The sequence below is a fragment of the Lethenteron reissneri genome, chromosome 64 (genome assembly GCF_015708825.2).
Source record: "Lethenteron reissneri isolate LAM-NWPU_2019-01 chromosome 64, ASM1570882v1, whole genome shotgun sequence".
NCBI lineage: Eukaryota > Metazoa > Chordata > Hyperoartia > Petromyzontiformes > Petromyzontidae > Lethenteron > Lethenteron reissneri.
The window spans coordinates 9,609,669-9,623,344 of NC_083842.1; the positions used below are offsets into that span (position 1 = coordinate 9,609,669).

At 50.1% G+C, this 13,676-nt stretch overlaps 1 protein-coding gene across 3 annotated transcripts in view; it reads left to right on the top strand.

Moving 5' to 3' along the window:
- Window positions 1-209: 209 nt before the first annotated feature.
- The window catches only part of LOC133359179 (tumor necrosis factor receptor superfamily member 6-like), a 30,552-nt gene continuing 17,085 nt past the window's right edge, over window positions 210-13,676 (top strand). For all 3 annotated transcript variants that reach the window (XM_061577595.1, XM_061577596.1, XM_061577597.1), the window contains exons 1-2: window positions 210-622; window positions 11,416-11,491. In XM_061577595.1, coding sequence (XP_061433579.1) covers window positions 554-622; window positions 11,416-11,491 — 145 coding nt within the window. In that variant the 5' untranslated portion in view covers window positions 210-553. The remainder of the gene's footprint in view (window positions 623-11,415; window positions 11,492-13,676) is intronic.

Here is a 13,676-nt window from a genome sequence, read left to right on the forward strand (position 1 = left end):
GCATTGTAAATTCAAAATATATTAACTGTGGTGGGGTGGGGGCATGAACTTAAGAAAACTAAGCAAAAAAACACGTTTTTGTAATGAAAAGATGTGTTTAGAGGGACGTCACAAGGTGACTTGCATGGTATTCAGCTCACATTTTCAACAAATGAAACAGTACAGTATTTGCATGCAGGTACTACATTCCAGGTTGGCCACTAGTCTAGCTTCATACCTTGTCACGCAACAGTGGAAGGAAGCTGCAGAGGACCTGCGTTGCAATGTTTCTTGTTTAATGATTGCTATTAGTCTATAAACCTGCAGAGTAAGTTTATCTCAGACTACATGTACTTGTACTTTTGATAGACAGCGACAATGTTTAAGAGTTAAGTGTTTTACACTCATGGCCACGGGTGGTCCAGCTGGGGGTTTTCTGTACAAATGTTCAACGGCCACAAGGCATATGCGCTTTATTTTACAGTGACGTTCTCTTAAGCAACGCTGCATAACAGCGATATTCATCGTTAGGTTCGTGCTCCAGTAACACCATTTTGACACCAAGCTTGTAACGATGCAGCCAAAGCAAGTGACAGCAATGGCGCTGATCTCTGGCATCATCTTTCTTACGTTCATCTCAATGGTAAGTGTGTAATACAGTTTATACCCACTACGAGAAGACGCTTTCTGCTCCTCAGCTGCTCCTAATCTCTTTTGTTATCAAACATTGCCTCCCATCATCTCTCCAAGCCTCCGATCACCATTGACATAAATCCGATTGCAAGTGTCGCTATTTCCCTTCTGCTGCCCAAATGGTATTTTCTCTCTCAACTACCCGTGATTGTTCTCTATTGCTTCTCAGTGGCGCTCAGAAAATGGGAGGTTGCCACTTATATAAATATCAAAAAAATACACGATGTGAGGTCTTTCATTCTCGTTGGATGCTCCTTCAGTTTCGGCTAGCCTGTTTCTTGCCGTTAATGTTACAGATGTTTTAACTATTTAAGAACTAAATATTTCTATCTTCACTATTGTGTTTAATTGCATTACACATCTCTTTCACTGTCCATATGAATACTCTTAAGATATCATCCTAACCCGTGGGGCTCCGCAATCATCACAATGCAGGGCAAAACATAAATCTTGAGATAACACAGAATCTGAATATTTATTTATCTTGGAGGAATCCGATGAGCAATGAAGCTCTTTTTCACACATGTCCAGTACCTATAAGGCAGGTAACACGATCGAGAGTTAAATAAAATGTCTATGACTGATATAACATACGTAAAAAAAACGTAACAATAACTTTTAAAACCTAACAAAACCATAGAATCACAAACATTAGGATATTACATTGCTTTTGTATGTCAATGCTACATAGCAGGCTGTCGCACACCCTTTCAAGAAGCGGCAGCAAATCCATCGACAATGGAGCATATGAGTTTGTTTACGAGTGTCAAGATAGAACATCTGTCAAGCACAACTGGACATCATGTATCACTGACGTGTGTTAGGATATATATTGTGGAAAAGTCCAATAATGTTATTGTGCTTTATTCACAAAGCAGTCTTTCAACAACTGCCCTAATATTTGAGTTTGAGCTCCTCACATAGCCACGCTTTCGGCATTAACTTCTAGAGTTTGGCTTTTTTAGGTCCTTGGCTCTCTGATTTGGAACGTTGTGCCTGAAAACCTACTCTACCTGACCACTGAGATTCTCCCATTTCTAAAGAAACTAAAAACCTCCTTATTTCCTATGATGTGTTAATAAACTCGAGATATATTTTTCTGCAGCGCTCTGAAGCCCTTTGTTAAAACTGGTGCGGCTTAGAAAACGTCAAATAATAATCAACATAGAGTAATACCTCTGCTAATGAAAAAAATTAGTTCCATGACGTCACTTCCTTATCAGAAACTTTGTTACCAGAGGTAGATATAACAAAGGATGCATTGGGATGCGTTCCAAGACTTCAGAGAAGGCGGTACAATAGGATAACATGGCCGCACAATCGGCTTTACTTTGTCTGCTTGGTTTTAAAATGATCATTAAGGTGGACTGCGCTAGCCCTAACGAACGCACCTCCTTATGATCTGCATTTTCGTTTCCAAGGAGAGGGATTTACGTTGTACTTTTTGCCAAGTAAGGCAACTTGCATTCAACCAGGGGTCAACAACTTTTCAAGTAAGAAGAATAGCCATTCCTTTGGTTTTTGTCTTTGACCAAAATTGTTCGAGAGCCGCATCCCATGCAGAGCTACTTATACACAAACATAGCAGGTGACAAATTCTGACAAACAAAATATGATGGAATAAACTGCGTCTATTTAGTATGTGTCCCCCTGAGTTACTCTTTAACAATACTGGACATTTTGTCGTCACCAAGACATTCTATAGTGACGCATTCCCTGTCGTATTTAATACATCGCTAATTATCTTTGCATTAAATTACGTTTAAGATTTACTTTTTTTGTCAATAAACGGCTGCCCGCAAAGGGGCAGCCAAAGAGTTACAAGAGAGAAGCCAAAGAGCCGCATGTGGGCCCGGAGCCTCAGGTTACCGACCCCCTGCGCTAGATGGTCATTTGGATGATTTAATGTGGTAGTAATAAAATATTTTTGCCACTAGAAAAAAACGATCCAATTTTATCAACACGAGGACCTCGAGCTGTGGCGGGCCGGAGAGGGAGACTCTCGTAACTCTTTGTTGATTGGCTACTGATAATGTCATCAAACCCCACTCGGTTGAGTTCACAGGGCGCGATTGAAATGTCACTCTTTTGAATTGCTTTGCATGATTTCAGAATATATATTTGTTAATCTTTTTGCAAAAATATGGCGGTGAAGGGTCCCTCGACAGCCGACTTCGTTATAAAGGATCTTCGTTCCCAGAGGAGTCGTGAACAGATGTATTACTGTATACACTTTTCTATAAGGAAGTAATTGTGTTACACTTAATTAGATCTGTATAAAATATTAACACGTTGCATAATGCATGGTACAGTAATATATCATTGGTAGCAACATCATCAAATCAACATGAATATCAATATTAACATGATCGATATCATCCTCATCAACATTAGTTGGCCTATGGTCATAGCTGCAGCATTCACTTTTTGCTGCAGAGCCAAAACCCATGATCTGAATAATAGAGGTTTTTTGGGTTAGATCGTGTAAATATATGTGTCGTTAAACGCACCACCACCCGACACAGCCAAATAGTAAGGATTGTCACGTAAACAGAACATGCTAATTCGTCACTAGTGTAGAGGTGTAATTGCGCATGGCTACGAATGTTGTCGTGTGATTATGCATGGCCACGGATGGCCAACAAACACAAGGGGCGGGGTTACGGCCGTACACAAGGGTGGCGCTCGCACCGACGTCCGCATGTGCATCCCCCACGGGCCCCCCCTCGGGGGCGAGTCCTATAAAAGGTGATGAGCCAAAGGGCTCAGGAGTCGGGACTCAGCTTTAACCAGAGAAGAAGGAAGACCTGCTAGTATAGGCCCCGGAGCTCCCCTGGCTCGCTGTCCTTCTAAGGGCCGACCAGGGCAAGCCGGTGGCGTGGCCCCGAGAGCCCAGACGAAGCTGGTCTGGTGACTCAGGGAGCCGGGATCCCAGCTTAACCAAGCTGGGACAGATAGCCTCCCCTAGTCCCGTAGTGGAGGAGTTGGTATAGGTTAGAGGGGTTAGCTGTCGAGAAGTCCCTGTAGCCAAGTGACCTGTAATAACTGTGTTGGTGTAATAAATAAGTGTGCCTCCGATCCTGTCGTCAAAGCCTCCATATATACTTACTACATCTGGTGTCAGAAGTAAAACGTCCAACGATGGACACACGAGGGACGACACGTACCAGGGAGTCAGAGATGGAAGACGCCGGGGCCGAATCACCACCGGAGATGGCCGGGGTCGAATCGGAGCAGCCGGGGCCGAGTACGCCCGCGCCGCTACGACAGGAGGAGGGGGATGCGTCGGCCGAAGGACTCCAGCTGGCCCACTCCCGCCTGGCGGACCTGCTCTACGCCGCGGTCGCCGCGTTGGAGGAGATCACGCGGCTGGGGGCTGGAGGAGCAGCGCGGGTCGACGACGGCAGCCGACGCGGGGCGACGTTTCCCGCCACCCCGACGCGGCTCGCGGTCAAATTTCCCGCCATCTCTACAGTACGAGCGGTGGGCGGGGCCGGCCCGCGTCACGTGTCTGCTGAGCGCCAAGCACAAGCCGTGACATCATCAACGCCGGCCGGCGCGTCAACATCAGAGCGACCGGCGATGCCATGCTCACAGCCCGCCCACACTGTATCATCGGCGGGGAGCGACGGAGAGCGTTCTGCAGCCACGGACGCCGCCTTACAGCAGCGTCTGCCGCCTCTTAAAGAATTCGTCGGCGCTGACAGAGACTGGGGCGGCTTCAAGAGGCGGTTCATCGCTCATCAAGAGATGGCGAACTGGTCGGACGCCGAGGCTCTACGCGCGCTGCCAGCGATGCTGGACAACGACGCCCTGGCTACCCTCACCTCGGCGCCGAGGGAAAAGCGCGCCACTCTACACCTGGCGTTGCAGCTGCTGTCAGCCGTCTATGGGCCGCCTTCGGACTGCAGGCAGCTGTTCCACGATCGGCGTCGGGGCGCCAACGAATCACCCCTGGCCTTCCGGACGGCTCTCCTGGCCCTGGCGAAGGCTGCTTTTCCAAGGATGGACGAGGAAGGAGTGGATGCCATGGTGGCTGAGAAGCTGCTGCTACTCGCTGATGAGCTGGACGTCAACGTCCTGGCTCAGGACGACGCGGAGATGTCGTCCCTGCTGGTCGCGCGCCACATCCACGGGGGCTTGCGGTCCCTGCGCCGAAAGGCGGCAAAGGGGGCGGCCGGCCATGCCATGGCGGCCACCGCCCTCCCATCGGAGGAGGTCTGCGGGGTGGAGCGGCGAGGGGAATGGAGATCGGCGGCACCGCAGGCTCGGAATGGACCGAGCCGCCAGGAGCAGCCCAGGACATCTGGGGCGCTCACACGCTGCTACAACTGTGGCCTGCAAGGCCACGTTGCGTCAGGATGCCGGGCTCCCCGTCAGCGCGGGGCGACACCTCGTCAGGACGCCACGCCGTCTCCTCCCAAGCTCCAGCAGAGAAATACGGCGAGTCGCGGCACCTCACACGTTTGGCCCACGCACACATCCGACACACACTCACGCGCTCAACTAAACAGGGCTCCAAATTCCCCGTCCGTCGCGCGCGATTGTTCGGTAATGCGGCGAGCGCTCCAACCGGGTCAGTGGTCGGAGCTCGCCCATCGTGTCGTTGCTGCGTCGGCGGGATCATCGGTCGTGGTCGGTCACATTGATGGGGTAGAGGTGCGGATTTTAATTGACACAGGGGCATCGGCGACCATTATATCTGATTTGATTTATAACATCCTTCCCGTTCAAAGTCGTCCCTTGCTCCCTGTTGACGTGCCGTGCTATGCCGCTAACGGGGGCTCGCTGGGCATTATTGGCCAAATCCGCGCCACTATCTGCATTGGAGACATTAAATTATCCGGGCCTGTTTTGGTTTCCTCCTCACTCGCGGTTCCGTGCCTGTTGGGGACGGATTTTCTGGCCAAAATGCCCATCCGTATCCTGATTGACCAAGGGTGCATTGAGCTCCCATCGGGCCGACGCGTTACATTTTTGTCTTCCCCCACCACGGAGCGTCGGGCATTTGCCACCGTGCAGGCGCTCGTGACAAAAACTGTGCGCGTACCTCCGGGGGCTCAGATGCTCGTCCCTCTTAGGTTGCGTCGGCCGTTTGATGAAGGGGTTGCGGATCGGGGGGTCTTGTTGGGTCCATCTCGGGCCGGGGTCAATGGGCCCGATTTGCTCGCGGCTCAGACCATGGTGAGAGGGGATGGGGACCCCTTCATTGCAGTCCTTAATGTGGGATCGCGAACGGCCGTGGTTCCTCAAGGGACCGTGCTTGCACACGCAACGCCGGTGCCCTATGAGGAACCACTCGTGGGTCAGGTATCCACCGATCCTCCGTCGCGACCGCATTCGGACTGTGATGACGGATGGCTGGATGCGCTTTGCGCGGGTTCAGTGGACCTGTCCGACTCGCAGCGCGCGCAGCTGCGAGTTCTCCTGAGCGAATTTGCTGACGTTTTTAGTCAACACAAATTTGATATTGGTTGTACAAAATTGCTGCGACACCATATTGACACGGGTGACAGCGCGCCAATCCGCCAAAATCCCTTTCGGTTGAGTCCCGCCGAAAAGGATCATGTCAAATCGGCTGTTGATGACATGCTAGCCGCCGATATCATTTCCCCTTCCAACAGCCCGTGGGGCGCGCCGATCGTTTTGGTGAAAAAACATGACGGCTCACTGCGGTTTTGTGTCGACTTTCGGCGTCTCAACAAAATCTCTGTGGCAGATGCGTACCCGCTTCCTCGAATGGATGAGTCGCTCGACGCCTTGGCCGGTGCGCGATTCTTTTCCACTCTCGATTTGCTATCTGGATTCTGGCAGCTTCCTCTGGATGACGAATCGAAACCTAAGACTGCTTTTCGTACACCGCAAGGTCTCTTCCAATTTAACCGCTTGCCGATGGGTTTACATTCTGCGCCGGCAACTTTTCAGCGGTTAATGGAATTGGTCTTGGCAGGTTTGCAATGGGATTTGTGTTTGATTTACTTAGACGATGTCATCGTCTTTAGCAAATCCTTCGAGGAACACCTCCAGAGGTTGCGTGCTGTTTTTCTCAAAATGCGGGCTGCCAATTTGAAATTTAAACCACAGAAGTGCCATTTACTCCGCGAATCGGTGCGATATTTGGGTCACATTGTTGGGCGCTCGGGGATATCCACTGATCCCGCCAAAACGGAATGCATCAGCTCCTGGCCGACTCCCACCTCTGTGGGAGAGGTCAGGAGTTTCATTGGGTTCGCGTCGTATTATCGGCGATTTGTGGCTGACTTCGCTACGATTGCGAAACCATTGCATGCCTTGACGTCCAAGGGAGTCAGGTTTCATTGGGGGCCGGAGGAGGAGGCTGCTTTTCGCGCCCTCCGGAATGCTTTGGTGGGGGCTCCGCCGTTGAATTACCCGGATTTTTCACAACCCTTCTTGCTCGATACAGATGCAAGTAACACGGGCATCGGGGGCGTGCTGTCCCAGCTCATTGGGGGCGTAGAGCATGTGGTGGCTTACGGTAGTCGGGTACTGTCTCCAGCCGAACAGCGGTACTGCGTTACCCGTCGGGAATTATTGGCGATTGTTTATTTCATTCAGCAGTACCGTCCGTATCTGTACGGTCGGCGGTTCACCGTCCGTACAGATCATGCGGCCCTACAATACGCCCTGCGGGTTCAACAACCATCGGGCCAGTTGTCTCGATGGTTGGAGATTCTCCAAGACTATGACTTTGTCACCACATATCGTAAGGGTCTCCGCCACACGAACGCTGACGCCCTGTCGCGATTGCCACCCACTTCGGAGTGCGCGTGCCTCTTGGGTTCGGGGCGTTGTAGGCCTCCGAACGTCACCACCGATTCGGTCCTCGTGGCCGCTGCCGATGCGCCTTCGGTTTCGGGTCCTATCGAGCAAGAAGGGAGGGATTCGTTGCTGGGGTTGTCGGTCGCGGAATGGGGACGCCTCCAAATGGAGGACGCCTCCCTCCTCGCTCTGCGCCGTCGCGCCGGGGGGGTTGGCCAGGGGGTGGAAAACGTTGACTCGTGGGGGTTGTTCCAGGGTCTTTTAATGCACTGGGATGGAAAAACCCGGCGCCAGCGGCTCGTGGTGCCTGCTGCTTTAAGGGGTAAGGTGGTATGGGCTGTTCATGAGCGGCTTCTGCACTTGGGGGTTCACAAGACCTTTGCCACGCTCCAGCTAGATTTCTTCTGGCCGGGCATGGAAAAGGACGTGGGGGATCTCTTGGGGTCATGCACGCAATGCGCGCAGAGGAAGCCACCTGCTAGGGGGTCCAACCCTCCGCTGCAGTCCATAAAGGTTTCCCGGGTTAACGAGCTCGTCGCTCTGGACATACTTGGCCCATTTCCCGCTACGCCCAGGGGCAATAGGTATTTACTAACGGGGGTTGAATACTTCACGAGATGGCCTATGGCCTGGCCCCTGGCGAACCAGTCGGCAGCAGCCATCGCGGAGGCCTTTGTCCAGGGCTATGTCCTCGACAAGGGTGCTCCGGAACGGCTGCTTACTGACCAGGGTAGGAATTTTTCTGGTAAACTCCTACGTGAGGTGTGCGACCTCTTGGGTACGGAGAAGATTCGGACCTCTCCGTATCACCCACAAACTGACGGGATGGTGGAACGGCTGCATCGGACCATCACGTCCATGCTGTCCCAGCAGGTGTCGGTATCCCAGACGGATTGGGACCTCCGTATAGCCGGTGTGTTGCAGGCCTACAGAATGGCTCCCCATGCGGCCACCGGATTTTCCCCTTTCTTTTTAATGTATGGGCGCGAAGTTAACCCCCCTGTGGCGACCCAGCTGAAGCTCTCGGCGCCCCAGGCGAAGTCTAACTTGTCCGAACACGTTAAATTTAACATCGCTCAATTGTCTGAGGCGCGGGAAGCGGCCGTGCAAAATTCTGAACTCCGCCAGAAGGCGAACGAGAGGCTTCGGTTGGGGCGGGTGCAGGTGGTCAAATGGGAACCAGGGGACAGGGCGTGGTTGCACTGTCCTCAGGTGCCGCTGGCAACCTCGTCGAAATTGGTACGGCCGTGGCGGGGGCCAGTGGAGGTCGTGCAGGTTTTGCGGCCGCAATGTGTTCGCGTCAAATGGGGGAGGCGCCGGTGGTATGTGCACCCCTCAAGGTTAAAACCATTCGTCGCGCCGCCCCGTGGTTCACACACACACACGCATGGCCAAACGTGTGAGGGTGTCGCCGACTCCCCGTCGTCGCTGCACTCGCCTAACCTGACGCCAACTGTTCCGTCCCCAGGTGAAACAGGAGTGACGGGCCCACGCCCACCAACCCCTCCCGGAGGGGTCGGGGGTCACTCGGCAGCGACGCCTGACTCTCTTGCACCCGGACCGTCAACAACCGTCACTGAGCGTGCCAGGACGGGCCCTTGTGACGGGCCCGCCGCGAGAATGCGCGCCAAAACGCGCAGACTTTTGTGAGGTCGGCCGTTGGGGGGCCTTGCGGACAATGGGAGGGGTGGCGTCCGGAGTGTATATATATGTTGGTTTTGGGGTGTTTATTCGGGGAGGGTGCGTCGGGTTATTTTTTTTCTCTCTCTCTTCCTCTTGTTGTTCTTGTTAAAGTTCTCTTGTTCTTGTTAAAAATAATTTACGCGAGGCACACACACGGGGGTTCGTGAGGGATACACCTTTATTCTGATTTTTTTTGCAGCCAGGGACGGCTGCGAGCTGTACAGGGGGGGGTGATGTAGAGGTGTAATTGCGCATGGCTACGAATGTTGTCGTGTGATTATGCATGGCCACGGATGGCCAACAAACACAAGGGGCGGGGTTACGGCCGTACACAAGGGGGGCGCTCGCACCGACGTCCGCATGTGCATCCCCCACGGGCCCCCCCTCGGGGGCGAGTCCTATAAAAGGTGATGAGCCAAAGGGCTCAGGAGTCGGGACTCAGCTTTAACCAGAGAAGAAGGAAGACCTGCTAGTATAGGCCCCGGAGCTCCCCTGGCTCGCTGTCCTTCTAAGGGCCGACCAGGGCAAGCCGGTGGCGTGGCCCCGAGAGCCCAGACGAAGCTGGTCTGGTGACTCAGGGAGCCGGGATCCCAGCTTAACCAAGCTGGGACAGATAGCCTCCCCTAGTCCCGTAGTGGAGGAGTTGGTATAGGTTAGAGGGGTTAGCTGTCGAGAAGTCCCTGTAGCCAAGTGACCTGTAATAACTGTGTTGGTGTAATAAATAAGTGTGCCTCCGATCCTGTCGTCAAAGCCTCCATATATACTTACTACACTAGTACAGCACACCGGTGTGTTGGAGACCCAAGCCACAACATTTACAATCTGAGTACGAAGTTTCGCCAGTAATTACAACTAGCTTCATCCGGTGACAGCGACAGCCTGATGAAGTTAGTTGTAATTATTGGCGAAACGTCGTACTCAGGTTTGTAATTTTGTGGGTTGGCTCTCCAACACACCGGCGTGATGTACAAGTGACGAATTGGCATGTTCTGTTTACGTGACACACCTTACTAGTTGGCTGTGTCGGATGGTGGTGGGTTTAACGACACATATTTACGCGACCTAACCCAAAATAACCTCTTATGGATGACATTGGTCGCGAAAGCCTATGTGTTAAACCCATGATCTGAAGTTTAGCTTTTGTCCAGGAAATATGAAGGTCCATAGTAATATTTGCTTGGTCAAATCTTGTCAGTGCCACGGGCTGTGATGCTGGGTGTTCTGTAAAAAGGAACTGCATCATTAACATAGTTGAGATCAGTAAAGAGTCGGTCCCCAACAACCAATAATCAATCATTCATACTTTTTGTACCTAATAGAGCGTTCAACTACTGAGTAAAGGTTTTGGTAAGCCCCTTCTTATTCTCAGGTACAGAATACTGTGAGATTGGGCCTGCCACTTTATTACCTAACTGTAACTCCTCCTCCATCAGCCAGTTTCTTGGGCAGTCTTCTTCACTAATTTTCAGAGGGGGGCCACTTTCGCCGATAAGACATCATCAGTGTGAGGGCCGTCACATATTTTAAACGATTGGGTTTGACAGCACGATGGTGGGAGTTGTTTTCAAAATTGTGTATTGTCGGGGCCGCACGTCAGGGGCCCCACTAAAGGCCACCAGGGGCCACTCGTGGCCCGCTGGCCTTCCAATGAAGAACACTGATACAGGGCGATCTGGACTGGCTATCCAGCACAGTCGTAGCACCTGCACGTGTCAGAGTCCCGAACCTCACCCATCTCCCCTCGGCATCAGGAGAGGGGAATTATGTCATTCCTAAATGTAAACAATGCTCGTATTCTCGATATCAATGTTAACTGGACAGAGCCCAAATTATTATGGGTTTGATGGTCAAGAGTAGGTATTAACAATTAGTCGTTTTTTTTCAATTCTTATGTTTAAAATTTATTTTTCAAGTCGAATGTTTGTATGATTATTAAAGTATTACATTATTTTATTAGTTTTTCCTTCAGGGTAATACAACGAAATGTCACTGAAAAATGTAGGCATACAGTACAGACACGACAGTCAGTACAAGCAAGGCAGTACACATACAAAAGACAGTACAAACGATACATTGTGCGAAGCAGACAGTATATTAGACAGTAGAGACGAGGCTTAACAGGCAAGACAAAAATATATTGAATTGATATTGAATCACAATAATACGTAGAATCGCAGGGGATTTGGAGTAGAGTGAATCGTTACCTGTATTATTGAGGAGTCATTGTCGCATACACGTAGCTGTGTCCTGACTTTTGTTCTACTTTAATTTCATGTTAAGGTTGAGCATAATGAATGTGAAGATAAAGGACAATACAGATCAGTGAAGGGGTTTTGCTGCTACCTCTGTCCTGCAGGTAACCAAGCAAAGCAGTAACACATTGTGACTAACAATGCATCCACTGCGCTATGTGGTCATACGTTAGTTTATAGAGTGTGTGTTTTTCATGTAGACAATATAAGCGATTGATGATTGTATTGGTAAAGAATACCACGTTAAATTACGGCAATGCTTGCAACAGAGCATAAATATAGCTGGGAAGGCCAAAGTTGATCACCATCACCAATGGGCGAGGTTATATTGAATCAGCTGTTCAGTACTCCGCTGTGTGTTAATGCCCATAGAGAGTATTTGGCTGCTATAAATGTCCGTAGGATAAACTATCATTTGTGGCCAGGTCGCTTCTGAAAAATAGCTTAGTGGGCCATACCTAGTAAAAAGCAATACAAATCTGACATGCCTTTTTTCTTTGCTCAAATTAAATACCCTGTGACATTTATTACAGCAGACCATAGTGTCACATTAAAAGGCAGAAATAAATGTTTTGGAATTAATATGATTTGTATTAACATCAATTAGAAATTTCGATTTAAAGCTTTCGTGACTGCAGGGATTCATCTTCTTGGTTCTTTCGGTAAAGTCACGTAGAAGGGAAGTAATAAAATAATAAAAATAAAACATAATAAAACAATTCTCACGACGTTTCGGCCACAACGCAAGCAGCCGTCCTCAGGTGAAAACCAGGTCCGTCGAGGCGACAGAGTCTGAATAAAACAGCACACGAGCTTGGAGCATATATATAAGCTGGGCGCATTGACAAAGGAATTTGCATATCAAAAGGAATTTAGCATATTTATGGGAAATGCAGGAATGTGATTAGTACTGCATATGCATGTGCATTATGCAGGATTAACAGCATCAAAGGGAGCTGCAGTTACTGCTGCTGCAGCAGTTGCTGCTGCTGCTGCAGTTTCTGCTGCTGCTGCAGTTGCTACTGCTGCTGCTGCTGCACTTGCTGCTGCTGCTGCACTTGCTGCTGCTGCTGCACTTGCTGCTGCTGCTGCACTTGCTGCTGCTGCTGCAGTTGCTGCCTTATCCATTTTAATATAACACTATGTATTATTCTACCCACCCTAATGTGTATCATACTGCTATATGTTTACTGTACAATTACGACACCATACATTACTCTGCACACTGCACCATGCCAGTGAGTGGAACGCGGTCTGAAAATCACCGTAAACGTGAACACAATCAGTTAAGATCCGAAATGGTTTATTACGTCCTTCCAATGATTGCTAAGCCAGAATCCATCTTCTCGGTTGAAATTGTCTCTGTGTTTGTATATGTGGATCGCCTCATGAACGAATCTCTCATGATAGCCAGATGGCTTGCAGAGAACCTCTGTCTTGGAGAAGTCAATGTCATGTGAGCCCACTGAATTGTAACAGTGATCTGCCACGGCTGAGGTGTTTGTCCTACCGTGTTTCAGGTCTGCCTTATGTTCACGGATGCGGTCCGAGACATGTCGTTTGGTTTCTCCAATGTAACTGCTACCACAGAGGCAACTTAGTTTGTAGACGCCAGGGTACTGTATGTCTGGAACCACATCTTTTACAGACGGGACCAGATCACGGATTTATGTACTGTGTTGAATCGGACCTGGATCTTGTGTTTAATCAGGATTTTGGAGATCTTTTTTGTGACCCCAGCAATGTAGGGTAAGGTGATGGTCTTGAAAGGCTCCTCAACAGGATCCTTCTTGATGGTTGGAGTGATGGCTTTGCGGATTGTGTAGTCGGAGTAACCATTAGCCTTAAGAGCTTGGCGTACGTGTTTGAGTTCACTGGAAATGTGTTCATGGTCGGAGATGCATTGGGCTCTATGATATAGAGTCTTGATGAGGGAATTCTTCTGGGATGGATGGTGGTGGGAATCCGGTTTTAGATAAGCATCCGTGTGGGTGGCTTTCCTGTAGACAGAGTGGCTCATTGAACCATCAGGTCTCCTTTTGATTAGGACATCCAAAAAGGGTAGCTTGCCATCATTTTCGACTTCCATGGTGAATCTGATGGCTGGGTGTATGGAATTGATGTGGTCGAGAAATTGGTCTAGAGCAGGCCGGCCATGTGGCCAGATTGCCTTTGTCGGCTGAGAGGATGACATTGTCATCCTCTCAGCCGACAAAGGCAATGCCACTGTCATCATGGACAAAATAGAATACAACAACAAAATTCAAGAACTACTCAACGATGGCAGCT